The sequence below is a fragment of the Porcisia hertigi genome, chromosome 14, assembly GCF_017918235.1.
Source record: "Porcisia hertigi strain C119 chromosome 14, whole genome shotgun sequence".
Lineage (NCBI taxonomy): Eukaryota > Euglenozoa > Kinetoplastea > Trypanosomatida > Trypanosomatidae > Porcisia > Porcisia hertigi.
This window is the reverse complement of record NC_090573.1, coordinates 139850-158708: the sequence shown is the minus strand read 5'-3', so window position 1 is coordinate 158708 and position 18859 is coordinate 139850. Positions and strand designations below refer to the sequence as shown.

At 55.9% G+C, this 18859-nt stretch overlaps 7 protein-coding genes across 7 annotated transcripts; 2 read left to right on the top strand and 5 right to left on the bottom strand.

The window, feature by feature from the left end:
- Window positions 1-1086: 1086 nt before the first annotated feature.
- Window positions 1087-1896, top strand: JKF63_06695 (uncharacterized protein; the record flags this gene model as incomplete). Its single annotated transcript, XM_067902644.1, has 1 exon — window positions 1087-1896. One exon carries the CDS (start codon window positions 1087-1089, stop codon window positions 1894-1896), a length of 810 nt encoding a protein of 269 aa, XP_067758537.1.
- Window positions 1897-2671: 775 nt separating this feature from the next.
- JKF63_06694 (uncharacterized protein) lies at window positions 2672-3526 on the top strand (the record flags this gene model as incomplete). Its single annotated transcript, XM_067902643.1, has 1 exon — window positions 2672-3526. The coding sequence occupies one exon, from the start codon at window positions 2672-2674 to the stop codon at window positions 3524-3526; it is 855 nt and encodes a 284-aa protein (XP_067758536.1).
- A 1696-nt stretch (window positions 3527-5222) lies between these two features.
- On the bottom strand, window positions 5223-7115 carry JKF63_06693 (uncharacterized protein; the record flags this gene model as incomplete). The annotated part of the gene is made up of 1 exon (XM_067902642.1): window positions 5223-7115. The coding sequence occupies one exon, from the start codon at window positions 7113-7115 to the stop codon at window positions 5223-5225; it is 1893 nt and encodes a 630-aa protein (XP_067758535.1).
- Window positions 7116-9870: 2755 nt separating this feature from the next.
- On the bottom strand, window positions 9871-11421 carry JKF63_06692 (uncharacterized protein; the record flags this gene model as incomplete). The annotated part of the gene is made up of 1 exon (XM_067902641.1): window positions 9871-11421. The coding sequence occupies one exon, from the start codon at window positions 11419-11421 to the stop codon at window positions 9871-9873; it is 1551 nt and encodes a 516-aa protein (XP_067758534.1).
- A 1015-nt stretch (window positions 11422-12436) lies between these two features.
- Window positions 12437-13435, bottom strand: JKF63_06691 (uncharacterized protein; the record flags this gene model as incomplete). Its single annotated transcript, XM_067902640.1, has 1 exon — window positions 12437-13435. The coding sequence occupies one exon, from the start codon at window positions 13433-13435 to the stop codon at window positions 12437-12439; it is 999 nt and encodes a 332-aa protein (XP_067758533.1).
- A 760-nt stretch (window positions 13436-14195) lies between these two features.
- JKF63_06690 (uncharacterized protein) lies at window positions 14196-15854 on the bottom strand (the record flags this gene model as incomplete). The annotated part of the gene is made up of 1 exon (XM_067902639.1): window positions 14196-15854. One exon carries the CDS (start codon window positions 15852-15854, stop codon window positions 14196-14198), a length of 1659 nt encoding a protein of 552 aa, XP_067758532.1.
- Window positions 15855-16223: 369 nt separating this feature from the next.
- Window positions 16224-17450, bottom strand: JKF63_06689 (uncharacterized protein; the record flags this gene model as incomplete). Its single annotated transcript, XM_067902638.1, has 1 exon — window positions 16224-17450. The coding sequence occupies one exon, from the start codon at window positions 17448-17450 to the stop codon at window positions 16224-16226; it is 1227 nt and encodes a 408-aa protein (XP_067758531.1).
- Window positions 17451-18859: the final 1409 nt, after the last annotated feature.

Genomic DNA, 18859 nt, shown 5'->3' with positions numbered 1-18859 from the left:
GAAATTAATTTAGGGGGGCTCATTTTTCTCTCCACCCCCCACACAGGATTTTTCTCTCTTTTGGGTGCGTGTGTGTGTGTGTGTGTGTGTCCCCTCGGCCCCGCCCGTTCCCCACACCTACTCGCCCTCCCCCCCCCTCCTCCTCGTGTTATCGTGATGGACTGGGACGCCACAGGCCGGGGCTGTGAGCAAGCGACTATCCCTTTCTCCGTTGCCCCCCCTTCGCCCTCAGTGGCGCCCTATTCATCAGTGTGCGGAAGTGGCTCGGTCGGCGGAGACGATGAGCTCCTTGCTGGAACTCTCTACCTCTCTCTCGAGCCAGGCCAGTGTGTGCGCGTGCTGCGACGAGAGTGTCATCACGAAACGCGTTCGAGTAATGCCTCCACGCACTGGCCGATATTTGATGATGATAAAGTGACTCTCGCACAACCTCAGTGGTGTATTGCACAGCGGGAAGACGGGACTACGGGGCTCGTCCCCGGATCCCTCCTTCAGCGCAATACTGACGTCTTTTTTCATCGGCGTCGCGACGCCGCGCCCATTGCTTTGCATTGTGATCCTGTACGAGATCTAACATCCTGGAAATCCTCCACAACCGGTCACCAGTGCCCTGTTGAGGAGGAGGAGGAGGAGAACACTATTTGCGGAGCTCAAGTAGTGAAGCCAACGCAAGCCGACAGTGTCAAGTGCAGCTCGATACGGAATGGCGTGGCGAACGCGAATGAAAATAAAACGGCACTTCACGGGAATGAGAGGGTTCCAGACGCGCCGCCACAACCTCAGCAGCGACGGCCATCAACCCTCAAAAGACGGTTGGATACTTTTTGCGGTGTCTCCACCCTCCTGTCTCGGACTACGGCTTGTGACAAAAAAACAGCCAGTGGCCGCAAGCCCTCTGAAAGAGACGAGCAGCATCGTCTCGTGAAGGAAGAAGCACGTGTGCGTGCGGACCTGCGCTGGCTAACAGACGACGTTGTACCACGTCTGCAAGTAGCGTGCGCGGCAGCGCAGGCAAAACTACAACAGTTGCAACAGGACAGACGCAGCACCGACGCAGTTGGCTCCCTCCACGATACGGCTGACACAATGAGCCCACTCGAAGCCCTAGACCGGGAACACGAGCATGTCAAAGGACTGCTCGAAGAAGTTGGAAAACTTCAAGCTGAACTGGCGCGCGAAGCATCAGCAGATGGCTTCGGCGAACCAGGGAGATCGCCACCCTTCAATGGAAGCGACTCTGACTCACACATGGTGCAAAAGCTGCGCCTACTCGTAAAGGAGGAGAGAGAGACGGTAGACTCGTACCGATCACAGAAATTGGCACTTGAACAACGTCTGTCTCGGCTGGCAGAGCTGATGCACGAAGCTGCCGCGGAGGAAGCATCGCTGAAGGACTCAGAGACGGCATTACTTGAACTCTTAGGTGGACAAGCCAGCGAGCACGCTGTGGACTTCTCTTGGCCGCGTACCCTGAAAGGGCTCACAGCTGAAGAGGAAGCGGCTCTTTGCGGCTTCCTTCAAACGTTTGACAAGTACACGCGCAAGCTGCAGCTCCTCACTGGCCACAGTCAACACGCCACTAGCCCCACGAGCCGCAGTGTGGAGATGCGTCAGCTAGCTGACACGCCAACTGTCTCCTTTACCTCGGTAGCTAATGTGAGCGGACTGGACACCGTCGCCTCGACGACGCCAACCCCATTACGTATCAAGCACCTACGCGAGGTAATGGACAAGGGTAACAGTGAGCTGGCACGGCTGCAGGTAAAGCTTAAAGCGGCACAAGAGTTCTGTCAAACGTACGGCCCAATCGCACGAGAAATCGACGCGCAGCTTCGATGCGGTGAGGGCATACTGGCAGAGAAAAGGAAATATCTGGAAGATTTGAACGCCTTATAAAGCGAGGCAGCTTTGGCGGGGGGGGGGGAGGATGTGGCTTCTCAGACATGTCTTGTGTGTGGCCATGTGCTAACTAACCAAGTACAAATACAACAGTCCTCCAATGGGCAGCGTTTATCTGCTTCAACTGCCGTCCTGGCAGATGAGGTGACTCACAACCTTTCTCAACTGGGGCGCCCGAGCACCAAACAGAAAAAAAAAGCATAGTGCACTTGTAACACTTGAAGGTATAAAGGTGCATCTCTCATGCACCGCTTCCCTAACCCCCCCCGGCCCTTCCTCCTCCCACACAACTTTGTCTGGTGCCTCTCTGTTCATCCCAAGTTACACCGAGGAGCAACGCGTTGCTCAAATTCAGGCGGGCGGACGGATGGGCGAACCCCACCACCACCTGTGTGTATGCATGTATATATATATATATATATGTGTGTGAATATATATATAGTCACATACCTTTGCTAGACGCTCAGCAGAGCTGCCGCCCCCCCCCCCCACACCTCCCCACTTTGCCTACAAACATTGCACCTCTCTTCTTCTTTGTGCCTTCAAGACTTTACACGCCCCCCCCCACCCACCCCCCTAGCACGCTCTCTCTTCGGGCACTACTCGCAACCCACGTTGTAACACACACACAGCCCTTCCCCCCCCCCTTCCCCCCGCCTTCGTCCTCTGGCGTGCTCTCTTTAGTTTTCCCGTCTCACTCCTCACTCCAAGCCGTAGCTCGCTTCTCCGCGCCGCCGCCCCGACACACTCGACAACACACCTTTACGCAAACATGCAGGGTAACCTCCACCTGTCCAGCGAGCCCTTGTCGGAGATGGGCTCCTTCCACACGTCTCATCGCCCGTCCTCATTGCACCGCCGCACGTCCAAGCTTGGGAACCGCACGGTTCTCTATATCCCCTTCAAGGAGCGCATGTGCATCGGCCTCGCTGTGACGACGCAGGTGATCGTCATCGCGCTGCTCATCGCTGCCGTCTTGACGGATGTCTTCCAGGTCGATGGTACCAGGGCCACCCAGAACGGTGTGGACCTGACTGACGTCAGCGCTGGCCTCGGTGTGTCTGTTACCGAGAGCTCGAAGCCGTTCTGCTACTCGCTATGGGGTGCGCGCAAGTGTGGCACCGCCGCATTCCACACGCAGGGCTGGTACACGGCACATGGTATGGTACTCAAGGGCTTCCCGTCGCTGGTGTCCTACAACATGATGAAGGGCTCATCCGCGTTCGCGGTGCTGGCTGTGTGCTACTCTTTCATCAATCTCGTCGCCATCGGCATCGTGGTGTGCATGCAGAACTACATGGCTGTTTTATGCGCGTGGTCCTTCTCCACCTGGACCACCATCCTCATCTCCTGGGCCCTCACTGTTGGTGTGTACAACCGCAGCATGGGGACGATTAAGAGCACCACTATGGTCGGCCGACAGGTGCACATGAAGGACTACTGCAGCTTCTCTCTCTCTTTTGTCCTGACCATGATCGCCTTCTTCCTGCACGCTTTTCAGTTCACGTTCACTGTGGTGTATACGCGCATGTACGAGAGCCGCATGAAGTCGCTGGTGACGGAGCAAAAGCATTTCAGCAAGAAGCTCGCACCAGCGGCAAACGATAGCTGTGAGGCTCCCCAATAGATGAGCAACACCTTCGTTTTTTTTTGTTGTTTCCCCGGAGCGTAGAGCCGGGGGGGGGGGGGGGGGGGGGGACAGCGACAAGAGGAAGTAAAGGAAAGAGGTACAGGGAGGACAGACCAATTCCACGCAATAGAAATCTGTCTCCTCTTCCCTTGTCCTCCATCGTCGATGGAGTCCTCCTTGCCCCCTCCCCGATTCCCCCGGCGTCTCCTTCATTGTAATGTCGCGATTTTTGACCATTGTGTGGAAGTGTTTTTTTTATATGTGTGTGTCTCCTCCCCTCTCCCTTGTTTCTACATTCCACCACCACCACCACATGTCCTTTGTAGGTGTAGGTGTCTACCTTTTTGTTTTTCGTTTCGAGGGCGGGGCCCCAGGAGGAGCAAGGGGGGGGAGGGGGGGATAGTGTCATCTATTCTTCACACATACACCTATTTGTTTATGTACATCAGTGTATACATAACTAAAGATATATTGCATATGCCTAATTCGATATACACATGTGTAGATGTATGTCTGCATGTGTTTGATTCGCCTTCCCCTCCCCCACACTCACCTGCTTTCATAGCACGGCGCGACCGCCAAGCCCTCAGCTTTTTTTTTCTTCCTCCCCTCCCCCCTCTTCGCTTTCTAGTACTGGTCCTGTGTACGCGTATGTGTGTGCATGTACAGCCTTGTGAAACCGACGCACGGTCTTCTCTTCCACCCCTCTAAAGGGAAAATAGAAGGCAGTTGGTGACGGTCACTAAAGATTCGAGGAATGAGCCTCAGTGGGGGCGGGGTGAGATTATACCGCGTGCCCCCCCCCCAGTGCTCAACGTTCTCCTTTGTTCTCTCTGGGGGTCATGAACCCCCAGATATAATATTTGTTTTTAAAGAAGTGTGTGTGTGTGTGTGCTCAACGGTGGCACTGTTTTTTTGTTCTCGGGTGGATCTGCAGCATAATAAAAATGGAGAAACTGAAAAGAAAAAACGCCGAGTGAACGTTTCCGGTGCGCGTGCGTGTGTGCGTGAGGGAGGGAGGGGGGGCAAAGTAAAAAGCATATGCAGCCACCATCGAGAAATTCGACCCACATTGCCTGCAGACAAGGGCGACTGTCACCACCATCCTCACAATTGTGCATACGCACACTAGCCACAAAACCCCTACGGCTGCTCCTAGCACCGTACTCGTGGCACATAATGCCGTAATGCTTGCACGTGTCCCGCGCCCCTCCCCCCCAGCAATTTTCCTCCCTTTTTCCTGGCAGACACTTTGTGGCGGCGGCTTTGATGCTGCGCGCCCCCCCCCCCCTGGGCGGGCTTTGCATGAACCCCCAATGACTCCGTGCCCCTCGCGGCCACCCTGCGTCGGCGCTGCCCCTTGGGGTGGGGGGGCGCCTCCCCCTGGGCGAGGGCCGGCGGAACCAGAAGAGAGGGCGCGCGACGGACCCCTCACACACAAACAAAAACGACGGGAATTGGGCCGAGTGGGGTGCATGAGGAGGGGGGCGAAATTGAAGCTACAACACTTTTGAGGATGCGAGCAGGGGGGGGGGAAGGGGGAGGCGACCAAAGGCCTCCCCATGAACGGGGCCCCGGCTGACCAGACAGAGCGCCTGGCACCCCACCATTTCATAGGGTATAGCATGTTCTTTTTAGGTTCGTTTGTCTCTCGGGAGGGGGGGGGGCGTGGGCTGCGGCGCCCATCCGCACATTACAGCCGCCTATATGGTCTGTAGGTCCGCGGGATTGCCTGCACGCGCGACGGTGTTGTGTGTGCGCCGCGTCTGCCTTTTGCAGAGCGAGCGGTGTGCCTGCGTATCAACCACACTGCGGAGACCGGCAGCCAGAGGTGGCCCACACGCCGGAGCCCGCACATCCACAGCAGCCCACCAACCACCAGCACCACCAACCAAGTGACGAGGGCGTAACTAATCTGCAACGGTCCCGATAAACTTGTACACACCTCGAGAGTTGTATTTTGATGAATGAGCAGATTGTACTGACGGCTCTCGATGATATCAGCAGCGCGCCGTGGCCCACCATAAGCAGCGGCGATGACACGCAGTTTGTGGAGCCGCCGCACCATCGCGTCGTGATTCTCATCGACAGCCGCGACGGCAGCGGCGACGCCGGCGCGTGTGAAAACTTTTCCTTCGGTGGCGGGAATGCCGATGCCCGCTTCTTTGACGCGCTGGCAAACATCAGCATGGTCGGCAAAGAGTGGGAAGCCGATGAGCGGCACCCCCGCCTCAACAGACTCCAGCACAGATGTGTCTCCACAGTGCGTGAGGAACATACGTGTGTTGGGGTGTTTTAGAACCGCTGTAGTCAACGAGAGCCAGGACGTCACGTAAAAACGTGCGTCCGGCGGCAGTGGCTTTGTCGGGGTGGTGCGCCGCTTCCACACCACGCAGAGCGGGGCAACCTCAAGAAGCGCGTCCTGCAAGCAATCCTCCACCTCCGGGTCCGGTAAACTGAGTGTTCCCCAGTTCACGTAGATGACACCTTGCGAGCAGCCGTCCATGAAGGCTGCGAGGTCAAGAGAGAGGTCCTGCCGCCGGTAGGGTTGGCGCTGATCACGGGTGTTCAGCGGACCGACTTGGTGGATGTTTGAGCACAGGGGCTGCGGAATGTCGAGTCCCCACAAAACAGAAGCGATAATCGGGCCGTACATCCCTGCCACGTCGTAGCCGTCCCGAAGTGGCGGGACACCGTTGGAGTCGCGAATGCGGTTGAGTCTGCGCACAGCGCTGGTCTCGGCGGCGGCGACAGCGAACTTGAAAGCAAAATTGATGATACGGTCGCGGAGGGTCATGTGGCGCGGGAAGCCCAATCCCACGGCTGGCAGCATTGCCTGCAGGCCTACGGTGAGCTGTGCAGTGAAAGGAAATATGTTGACCACCGGAAGGTCCATCTTGCGGCCCACGGAGGCACATGCGTAGGTGGTGATGTCGCAAAGAAGCGTCGTGATCGGCATAGTGACGTGGATGGCCCTCGCCACTCGTACATAATCTGGAAGCGCTAGTTCGTGGTGCCTGAACAATTCATGGAATAGCGCACGGAAGGTCGTGAAGAAGGGCGTCCTCGCATTGGTGATTTCCTCAAAGGTGCGCTCCGTGAACACCTCCTTGTAATGTGGGATGACAACACACTGAACATCGAGCGGGCCATTACCGTCTACAGAGGGCTTTGTATACCTAGCCGCACTGATGTTTGCGAGCACGAGAGGTGACGTGTGCTGGCTGCGCCGCAGGAACGTCTCACACCAGGTCGCCTTCTCCACGACGCAGGTGACTGTGTGGCCACGATAGGCCATCTCCTCCGCAATCGCCCAGAGGGGTTTCAGGTGCCCCCATAACGGCACGCTCATGACGACGACATGCAGACGCGGCGCCTCATCGGCAGCACGGTACAGGGATGGCCCCAACGGGGCCAAGTGCCACGGTGCGGATAGTGATACGGTGCCTTCGGCATCAGTTTCTGCATTGGCGATCCCCTGAGCGTGCGACACGTGCACTCCCCATGCCGCAAGCACGAGGAGCAATAGTAACACCAGCGGCATGGGCAGGGCCGCTGCGCGAGCGATGACTGGCGCCACCTTCATGAGCGAGGCGGAGAGACTCATGCTTGTATACATGGGGTGAAGCTCTTTTCTTGACGAATGCCCTTTTCTGCGTTGCAGCAATAAAAAAGTATATGAGAGGACAGTCATGTGTGCGCGCAAGCGGTGGCGGTGGAGGAGGGGGGGAGGGAAAGAGGAAGAGGAAGAGGAAAGAATATAAGTGCCGAGGAACAAGTGCCTCATCAAATATATATACATATATATCACTGCAGCTAACCCTCCGTCCCCTTTTCTGCGTCGCAGAGAAGCAGGATGTTCGCCTTTCCCTGAAAATGTACAAGAAAGGAGGGGGAAGGGGAAGGAATTGCTCAGGTGGCTACCGACATTGTGGAATGACCTGGGAAGTGGGCCGGTGGGTGAGCGGCGTTGAAGGCAGAGGCCGTGATGAGACAACGGAGTCAGCATTGCCCCAACGCATGGTTCCCCGCTGGCCCCCACCACTTAGTAGAGCCGTGGAGCAGGCTGGGGTGGAGTTTGGCGCCCGCTGTGCATGCATCCCTTTTTTCTTTTTTTAAAGGAGGGGTGGTCGAAAAAGAAAAAAAAGGGAAATGGAATCAACAAGGAGTTTGGGGTACCCCCAAACTCCTCCTCTGCATTTTTGATCTTATTACGGTGACCCCAGTCGCGCGTCTCTCATCCATCATGCACAGAGCGACCATGTGCTGCAAGACGCTGCCGGAAAAAAAGAAATGAGAAGAGAGAAGAGAGAGAGTCGCGCGTGTGCGTGGGAAAACGACACGACCGTGGGGGAAAAAAAACAATGAAATGAAGGGCAACACCCACACACGCGGGCGGAAGGGGGGAGGAGGGGGGGGGGAGGGCTTCACACAGACCTCCTCGCAGAAACGAGAGAGAACCAAGCATGCCCCTCCCCTCATCCAATAAAAAAAAGGGGGGGGAGAGAGACCGTTACCGATACTACAGAGAGCCATGAGAAGAACAAGTGAATAGACAGACGCAAGCACATAAATGTCATCTAAGCATGGAATATACATGTTTGTGAGTCTGGGTGTGTACCCATGATATCCCCCCCCCCCCCCAGACACACACACACACAGACCTTTCTCACATCCTCTTTTTTTTTATGCACACTGCTGCTGCTGCTGCTGCTGCTGCTGCTGCTGCTGCTGCTGCTGCTATCATGTTTGCCTCCGAAAAAAAAAAAATGTAAAACAACTATAAAGAAGTATATATTATTTTATACATATATATATATAATAGACAGACACAATAACCCAATTCAAATGCAGAAAAAAAAAAGAGGGTGGGTGTGTGTGTGTGTGAAGAAAGATTCGAATGACCATGTCAAGGAGGCGGAAGGGGGGGGAGGGAGGGAGGGAGGGGAGTGAAGCCGTTTGACCAGACAGACAACTGTTATATTTTTAAAAGATTGGGAGGGATTCGAGTGTTTGGAGAAGAAAGGGGAGAGGAGAAGCATTAAAAGACGAACGACACAAGGGGGAGGGGGGAGGGAAAAAAAAACAAAGCAGAAAAGGCCGATCAAGATCAGCCACTACGAGAGACAACACACACGCATTATCCATGCACACAAGCATGGGACATGGTGAGAGAGAGACATGACAACACAGGAAAAAAAAAGCGAATGCTGCACCGGCCATGTACGTATTGCGCGCATGCGCTTGTAGTGGAGGGTGTGTGCAGTGGTTGAGTCGCAGTTCCTGCGACCCCGCCGCTGGGATCCCCCCCCCCTCTCAGTGAAGGGACGCCACGGTAGTCGCGCGTGCTGGGTGTGCAGAAAAAAAAAGGGGGGGGGCCTACGGAGCGGATGAGGGAAATCCAATAAAACACATGACTGGCTCAAACAGGGAAAGAGAGGTGCTCCTCTCCCCTTGCCCTATTTTCAGAACATTATACGGATATCGAGCCGGTAGGCCCAGCTGCGCCGCTTCCCTATTTTCACGTGAGGACGTGACAACACCACACGTTCGGTTACCCAAATCGTGTGCGTGTTTTTACCGAGGCTACCCTCCCCCCTCCCCTCTCCCCCATGTTCACCCCGTACTGGCCACGCACATCGAGGTATATCAGCGGGAGACCAGAGGGAAAGGAAGTGAGAGAGAGGGCAAACGCGAAGAATGGGGGGCAGTCGTTTATACGTGTGCGTTAGCCTGTCTATCTGTCTGTGTGCCTGTGTGTGTGAAGATGCCCTCGTGTGTCGTCGTGGACGTGGGCTGCGCCGCCGTATAAACCGGGCACTCACACAAAAAAGGTGTATCATTCAGAGAGAGAGAACCAATTGAAACACACAAAAGAAAAAAAGTGTGAAGAGGAGGGGGAGGGGGGGACGTCCAAACAAACATGATACAAGTTCCCTCCAGGAAGAAACGTGTACACAATGACGTCAAGTGTGGCGACGCTACGAGGGGGAGGGGGAATCGTGGAACGGCATTGAGCGCAGTACTTTCCTCTCTGCGTGCAGCTGCACATCCACCCCTCATTTGGAGCTCGATGGGCCGCCGCCTCCTGTTCGATGAAAAAAGAAACCGAGAAGCGCAGGAGAAACAAAAGCCGCAAGAAACCTGTGGCGCTGACAGCGAGGTAACACACAGCATCGAAGGCTGCGACAAAAAGAACGTGGCAGCGTAACGTTCCTTTTTTTTCTTTGCTGACCCACAGGTGCACACGTCCATCTCCCCTCGCTCTCTTTCTCAGAAGTAGTATCCCCCCGCGGGGGAAGGGGCGAACGAAGACGACGACGATAAGAAAAGCGGCAACATTAGCTGGACGCGTCGCTGTCGTCGACGGCGGCCGCGGCGTCGATGGCCTGCGCAAGGTCGGCAAGGATGTCCTCGATCTGTTCGATGCCAATCGACAACCGAATGAGATCAGCAGGCAATGTGCGCTCTTCCTTGGGGATGGACGCGTGCGACAGGAGGCACGGCATTTCCACTAGCGAGTTGCAGCTGCCGAAGCTGACCGTGAGCTTGAACAGCCTACATGCCCGCACAAACGCGTTGGAGCGCTTGACGCTGCCGGTTTCGAAGGAAAGCACGCTGCCAGGACCAAAGGTCTGCGAGCGGTGCAGATTGAAGCAGTCCTCGGTGAGGGAGGAGATCGTTGGGGACGTGGCGGGGTTTAAGCCAGTGTAGTGCAGGCGCGTTATGACGTGGTGCTGACGTGACAAGAACAGGGCCACCGCAATGGCGTTCAGCTCCTGCTTCTCGATGCGGATGGACAAGGTGCGGATGCCACGCAGGAGCAGCCAGCAGTCAAACGGAGCGAGAGCGTTTCCCTGCGCATTCTGCAGAAAGGCAATCCGCTTTGCGTCCTCCGCCGACTTCACGCAAATGAGACCGCACATGGTGTCGCTGTGACCGCAGAGGTACTTGGTGGCGCTGTGAACTGAGTAGTCGCAGCCAAGGGCGAGCGGGGTGCAACGGAGCGGGGACATCATGGTGTTGTCGAATGAGACCTTCACATTGTGCGCGTGGGCGGCCTCACACACAGCGCGAATATCCACAATGCGCATTAGCGGGTTTGTGGGGCTCTCCAGATGCAGCAGCTTCGCCTTCGGGTGATCGACGAGCGCTTTGTGCACCGCTCTCATGTCCCACGTCGGCACAAACACAACCGTGATCCCCAGGTGCGATGTGACCTGTGTCAGGAGACGGTGCATTCCTCCGTAAAGATCGCTGCTGGAGAGAATCACATCGCCAGAGGTGAGCGTCGTCAGAAGAGTCTGCAGTGCCGCCATGCCCGACGAAAAAGCGAAGGCGGCGTGGGCACCTTCGAGGTTGGCAACGAGGGTCTCGATGGCTGTTCGGGTCGGGTTGCCGCTACGGCTGTAGTCATACGGACCAAACTCCTCAATGTCAGGCTGCACAAAAGTTGCGGTTTGGTAGATGGGCACCGAGCTCGGGTGATATGGATCGTTGGGACAGCCATCAAAGATAACAACCTGTGTGCTGAGGTGTTTTGCTGTCCATTCGAAGTGTGGACGCTTGGGGTAGTTGGGGAGTTCGCTGTATTTGGCTCCTTGCGGGAGTTTGTAGCTGACGGGAAGAACGGCCTGCTCGAGGAGCTGCCGGTCCTCCTCCAGCGCCGTCAGGATCGTGCGGCCGATTGAGGTTTTGGCGGCGCTGACGGCATGCAGCATGTCCATTTGAGACAGTTTTTCCTTGAGGTGGTGGTTCTCTGCCTCCAGCCTGGTGATATAACTCTCATTTTTTCGACAACAACAACACGTGTCTTCGTGATGATCTGCTGCTGCCGATGATTTGTGGTGTGTCGTCGTCGTCGTCGTCGTGAGAGTCGCCGCTCGGTGCATTGCTATAACGTTCCACCAAGTCGAGAAAGAAAAAATGGGGGGATTTTTCTGGGCGCTGGTGGCGGAAGGGCGAGAGTCGGCTGAAGATGTGTTGGTGCGGCTGCCTATGGGGAGAGGAGAGGGAGGGGGGCGGCAGGGAGAAGGTGGGGGTGGTGGGGGTTCAGAGACAGGACACCAGTTCTGTTGCCGCAGGGCGCATCGCATCAGGTGGTTTCAGTAGATGATAAACCAAAAAAAAAAAACAGAGAACGAATGAAAATATGGAGAGGAAGAGGAGGAACGACAATGGAAGGGGGGGGGGGGGCAAGGTAGCCTGAGCAGCATATTCTCTGGGGGAAAGATGCCCTTCAGTCTGGATTGATAATCACTCAACTCGTTTTTTTTTGTGTTCAAAAGAAAAAAAAAAGAGTTGAGGCAGTGAGAGTCATGACAACAGGCAACTGCCGTAGCCCTCCTTTCGAACACACAAGCACGCGCGTTACTTATGTGCCCCCTCCCAAACGTTTTTCCTCTTTTTATCATCATCCTGTTTTGAAACCGCGAACGCGTTGTCTTGGTAACGGGAGGGACAGGGAAGAGGAGAGGAGAGGAGGTGCACACCCCACACGTTTGGTAGGCAAGTGTGCAGGTGCATCTTCATTACGAACAAAAAAATCGTGAATTGACCAACGCGCTACACCTCCTCCCCCCCCCCCATCCCCTCCAATAATGACCATTATCCAATATCGAAAATTGTTGGAGGATATAATTTTAGCATCCAATCCACGCCGACATGGGAGCGGGGGAGGGGGGACCATCTGAGGGAGTCGGAAAGAGTGTGTGTGTGTGTGTATGTGTGTGTGTGGGGGGGGGGGGGGGGGAGTGGGGGGATCCAAAGACAGCTGGGTCCATCGAGCCGCGTATACGAATCGTGGCAGCCGCAGCCTTTACTGCTCGAAACGGAAGAGGATGGAGATGCATGCGCAAATGGAAAAATAAAAAAGACAAAGAGCGCACAATGGTGATGTTTTTTTTCTCAACAGAACTTCGCTTGCGAGAAATCCATCTCGGGGTGCGCCTCCATGAATTTGCGAAGCATGTCTTGTTTCTTTTGCTCGTCGGAGGTGGGCTTGCCAATCATTTTCTGGCGCTGGTCGTACATCATCTTCTCAACCGTCTGACGGGTGTCGCTGTCGAGATCGTCTAGCTTTGAGTTTTCCGGCATCACCTTCTGCAGGTCAATCTCCGGATCACCCTGGAAGATTGTCTTCCACCACTCCATCGAGTTTGTCTTGTAGAGCGTCACAACAACGGTGTTGCCATCTTCGATGGTCCACATACACTCCTCGGCCCGTACCTTGCCGTAAAGATCGCCATCCACAATGAACGACTGCCCCTTCATCCCCACCGAGAGGTGGTCGGCCGTTATAACAACGCTCACCTGCTTTCCTTTGACGTTCGCCGCCGGCAGGGGCACACGGACCTCAGCCTCCTGTAAAGATTGAGAAAAAATGTATTTTTCGTAGGCGAAGCCGTTGCCGGCAGTAGGCAGCAGCCCACGCGGGGCATCGTCGGTGTCAGTCAAGGCCTCCTTCGCTCCTGCCTCCGCATCCTGCTGCCGCTGCACCTCCTCATTGGCCGCTGCCGCTTCCTTCTTTTCCTTTGCTTTCTCGAGTTCGCGCTGCGCCATCTCGAGCTGCTGCTTCCGCTGCGCGGCTTCCTTGGCGGCCCGCGCAGCCGCAACAGCATCGGCATCCTCGTCCTCAAGCACCTCCACTCGAGAGGAAGTAGTGCGTGCTGACCGCTGCTGCTGCTGCGCAGCCGCCTGAGCCGCTTGCGCCTTGCGCTGCTTCTCCTCCGCTGCCGCGAGGTAGCGGTCCATTATATTCTGCACAGTCCGGCGTGCCATGTCAGGCTGAGTGAAGAAATCTGTTTTACGGCTGAGGAAGGAGAAAAAGGTGTCGAGGATGCCGTCGATACCCTGTTGCTGCTGCGCAATCGCGAGCAGCATCGAGTCAAAGCGTTCGTCGGCCATTACAACAAGAGTGGTGGTGATGAGTGATATAGGAGACACCGATTCTTGTTGGGTGGGATAAGTAGTGGGAAGGGCAAATCGAGCGCAGTTGTGGCACGGCGGCGAGGAGGGAAGGAAGGGGGGGGAGACAGAGAGAGAGTGTGCGGTACACAACAGAAAAGTAGACAACGAGAAGTCTCCGGCTAACTCCCGGGTGACAATACACGCGCACACACGCTCACTCACAACTCTGTATGGCCTTGTTAGATCGCAAAAATGCCTTGAAGGCTCTAAAAGGTTTGGGTGGGTGGGTGGGTGGGGGGAGGGGGGGTTGCTATGCAAATGAGTAAATATTCTGGTGGCATAACGGTGAGACCAGGACAAAGCGAGATGGGGCGAAGCAGAATGGAGAAAGTGGAAGGTGGGGAAAGGGAGAAGTACAGGAAGAGGTTGCACTGCTGGTGATAAATCAATGAGCTGGACCCAATACAATCAGTTCATCTCTCCCCGAGCTGCACACACCAAAAGCCGCGGAGGAGCGAGGGGCGGTGCAAGTGGTGCTGCAGATCCAAAACTGCTGGCAGAAGCACGACCACAAACACAAAAGAAACTTGAGATGTGCGCGAAAGTGTCTCAGAGAGAGAGTGAAGGTGGCAAAGAGCGAGAGCAACGGAGAAAAAGAAGTTTAAAATCTGTGAGCAATATCGAGACACCTCACACCAATACACGCACACACACACACAGTCACACCCTCTACCCTTTCCTGTATTTCTCCTTTTTTTTAGCAGTGCGAAAAGTCGACAATGTCTGTGATTTCCTCCGATATCCACCGCGACACGCGCTGTTTGACTTTGGCCTGGTCGTGCTGTTTGTAGAAGACAGGTTTCTGGAACTCCCTCAGGAGGTAGTGGCGGTCTTGCATAAACTCGTGTACCGCGGAGAGGCCAGTCATGCCGCCCGACCACGGCGTGCACCCAACGGCGTCATCGACTCCGAGGCGAACGTGTACGCGTGGGATCTGCATGTGTGACAACTGAACCCCGTCGCGGGAGTGCAGAAATACCGTGGTGGGGTTGCTGACGACGGAGTTGAGCTCCCGAAAGAGGGTCCGGGTCTCAATGTCGCTGGCACCGTAGCCGCGCAGGACAGGCAAGTTCGTACATCGCCCCACGCCGAAGATGTTTGGGTGATCCAAAAACTGCATAAGCGTGCTCACACGGTAGTGGCCATCCCTCATTTCGTGCTCACGCAAGATGTTCGGTAGTTTCTGCGACCGGCCCTCCCGTTCATCGCACTGAATAGGCCGGGGGGTGTCGCCAGTCAGAGTGAAAACATAATCGAATCCGCTCTCTACGCCGTGTGCCTGCACTGCCCCCTCGCCCTCCGCCACCACCTCGTGCTGCTTCCCGTAGTATACCTGCTGGAGAATGGACTGCTGAGGCCGCACCTCACTCTTCAGCGTGTCGTAGTGGACGCTAAACTGATCAGGGACGACACCGCGGCGAGGCCAGACACCGTTCAACAGCGAGCGCCACCATGGGGCACTGGTTGTGACCAGTGTCAGAGATGACTCCGGGGTCACTGCGTTCGACGTAGGAGAAGTCCACATCAGACCAGGAGACCGATTTGGAGTGTGTGACGAGGAGGCGACTGCCTTGTCGCCCTTGTTTGACAGAACCACCCCGTCCACGTCCGTCACACGGGCGAGCAGGTGGAGGTGGAGGTTTGGATTCGACTGCAGCTTCTCCCGAGCGTGGCGCCGACAGGCACCAGGAAGCCGCGGCAGCAATTCTGCTCGCTGGTGGAACAGGTGCACCTGCAGGTCTGGCCGGGCACTTGCCAAATCGTGCGCGAGGGACGTGCCAACAGAGCCGCCACCGATGACGGCGACCTTTTTACAGGTCTGCAGAAACTCGTTGAACCGCTTCAGCTCCTGCACACGCCCAGAGATAGTGCGCTCGCGAGTTTGGAAAGGGAAGGGCTTGCGCTCGCCGGTTGCAAGAAAAAGAAGGTCGTATGGCACAGTGCGCCCGTCGCGCAGATACACCTGCTTCGTGTCCACCCCAGTCACAGTCCCTGTCACAACGTTGCTGCGCTTGAGGTAATACCGATGCAGCACCATCATGCGCCGGCACGCCTCTGGGTTCACGTCTTCCCTCCATGGGTTGCTGATGATGGGTATGATATCGTTGGTGAGCTCGTAAAAGTTCTTCTCGTCAATGTGCGTGACGTCGAACATGCTATCCAGTTGATAAGCCATCCTACTGCCAGCGTAGCCGCCCCCCACAATGACGGCGCGTATAGGAACGATATCCTTGCTCGGGTCCATAATGATGGACAGCGTTGGCGCTTCGAGAGCCAGGGAGACATTGGTGCTGCCGTGACGGTAGGCGGAGCAGGCCGAACCCACCATGCCACTCACAAGAAACTTCCAGAACATCCTGAGAAAACTCTAGCGGAGATGCTGGAGAGTGAGTAAGTGGGGGGGGGGGGGGGGGGTAATGGAGGTAAGTAACCTATTCGAATTGAGACACCAAGGCAAAGGAAAGCAGAGGGGTTGAGAAGTTTGATGTGGATGCACAAGAACGGAGGGAAGGGAAGGGGGGGGCGATACAGAACGACCCTCAGGGGTACCAGGACGAAGACATTGCGTTTTGACAGAAGCAACGTGCATTCCTCGTCGTCCTTCGCAGGGGAAGGGGTGACTCTGGAGATCATCACAAGGGGGGAGGGGGGGGGGGGGAGAGACGAGGAAAAGGGGGGAGAATCAGCCAAAGGTGGACTCAAAAATGCACAAAAGACAGAGACTTCACTCGGCGACACGCACCTTCGTGAGGAGCTGCACCACCGACATCAAATCTTCGGCCACACGCAGGAGGTATGGGTCTTCCCTCTCCGCCATTACCACGGCACGCATATCGGCGTCGTCGTCTATTGTTGACGACGGCACTGAAGGCTTCAACGATCCATTGCCTATCATCGACGTTCCAGCGCATGTTGTATCAACGAGCGCCGTGGTCGACAAGTACACGGATGCGGCAGCACCCCCGTACACGCGCCTCCACGCACGTAGCAATGCAGGAAGGTTGACCTCCACCTCAACCTCCGTTGTGGTGGTCTCCAGGTCGTTCCGACCGATGCGTGCAACCACCTTATCGGTAGAAAACAGCACGGGTGTGGGAATCACCGTGCCGACACCAAACGTCGCCGTGTCAGCGCCCACCGCGTGTGACGACGACGACGGCGACGGCGACGGCGACGCCTTCACCTGCTTCTCGAGGAAGGATCGCACGCTTTGAGGCGGGTACCACCACACATCCTGGTTGAGTATCGAGTGGGTCATTTGAACTGAAAAAAAAGGCCCCAGTGGGACGCACGCACGCACACGGTAGCGTGACGCGTTCGCCACTTCCCGCGTGGCATCCGTCAGCTCAACCGACACAGTCTTCTCAGCGGAGAGAGAAAAACGGACGTCCGCACACCAGCCTGGGCAGCACATGTCCACCATCGCCAAACGAGTTTTCTCCTCAGCCGACAGCACCGTTACACCCTGGGCGAGGCACAATGGATTGTACAGCGATGCATCGCGGTAGGTGGCGGCTGCCTGGACGCCGTCTGCGCGCACACCAACGGTCGCGTCGTGCAGCCGTTGATACCGACAGCGAAGCCGTTTCGCATTCGAGAGAAACAAGTGTACGTCGTTATCTCCGCCTGGGATCCCCATATCCTTTCGAGCTGCAAGCCCCGCCTCTAGCAGAGACAGCTGCATCCCCTGAAGAAGCTGTTGCGATATGCCAGCTTGAAACTGATAGACGTTGCGTGCCGTCTCGTCAATCAAAGCGGGCGAGGCTATGGCAATGGGCATGTCTAGCTGACGTGCACGGGTGTGGGCCAGGATACTGCCGAGCCGCACCTCCAGCTCCACCTTTGTGGAGGACGGCGCATGGTGCTGCTCTTGCAAGCCGCGCAGAAGCACTCGAGCTACATTGCGAACCAGAGGATCCCGGTACCGGGGCACGCCTCGAAGACCTTGCATGCGCACACGGGGGAAGAGGAGGGGAGGAGAGGGGAGGGGAGGGGAAGGAGCCTCTGTCACACTGACGAGTGTGTATTGGGCGAGAATAGATGAATTCAGAGAGAGATGGAGTGGGGAGTGTGGGGCGAGAGAGAGGGGGGAGGAAGCGCTTGCTGCTGTTCTTTTCTCTGAACCCCCGCTGTTCACTGTGTGGATGCGTGCGTGAGTAGGTTGTGTACACAGCACTCTGAGTGCACGTCTATTGTTCCGTGCTCACCCCCTGCTGTGTGAAAATTCGATGGTTCTTCAAGGCGCAGTGGAGAGGCCATTCTCACAACGCGCAGATGTCACGCCCTCCCTCGAATCGGGTGAGGAAAAAAAAAGGGGGAGTAGGCAAAACAAGAAACAAACGTGGCCTCTTCGCTACACTGTTTCATTTTGGAAGGTGTTTGTGTGCTCATGCGAGCACATGCGTGTATGCGTGTAAGCCTTCGTCAAACACGATCTCCCCCTTTTTTTTTCTTGGTGTCTCGCCGACCTGGTCACCCACTACAAACGCGGCATTACGGAGAGAAAACGAAATCCTTTGTTTTTGAGTTGACCGCGCCGAGAGACACACACACACATATATATATATATATATATTCGAGGACCACGGTAGCGAGCGGGTGTATCTGTGTGCCTGCGATGGCAAGATGAAGAGAGCGTTCATCAATGTGTGGGTGCCCCCCTTTCCATTGGAAAAAAAAAAATTGCGTCTGTAGGAGTTCACATGAGACCTCCCTCCCTCCCTCCCTCCCTCTCTCTTTAATGGCTCTTGGAGCCACACGTATATACAAAAGAGTCAGGGGATACACCTGCATACATACACAGACATACACAGTTTCTAAAAAGCCCGTTGTGCTGAAATCCTGCACATGGACCGAGTGAGAGGGGAGGCAAGGGGGGGGAGGGGAGGGGAGGCGAGGGTGAGAGTGGAGACGAGGGGGGTTGAGAAAACCAATACAGAACAGCAACAACAACAAAGATCGCCCCCACCACCACCACCACCACCACCACCACCACACAAAAAAAAGGCTCTATCGTGCATATGAGACTAAAATTGAATATTACTTGTCTAATGTGCCCACATGTGCTTACGCTGGCGGCGATCGCTCTGAAGGGGGGGGGGAGAGACTGTCTCTTCCCCCATTCAGTCGTATACACACAGGTTCTGCAATACGCATGCGCACACAGGCAGCACACACACACACACACACACAAGCGCACCACTTCTTGCACCTGTGTGCTCTTGTGTCCCCTCATTCTGCAGCTTCAGAGCTGCTGAGAAGACTAAGAAGGAGCGAGGACGTTGAGGTTCCATCAAGGCCACCACCTCTCTTGCTTCTTCACTGTCGTAAACTCTGCACACACTCTCCCCCCCCCCCGCT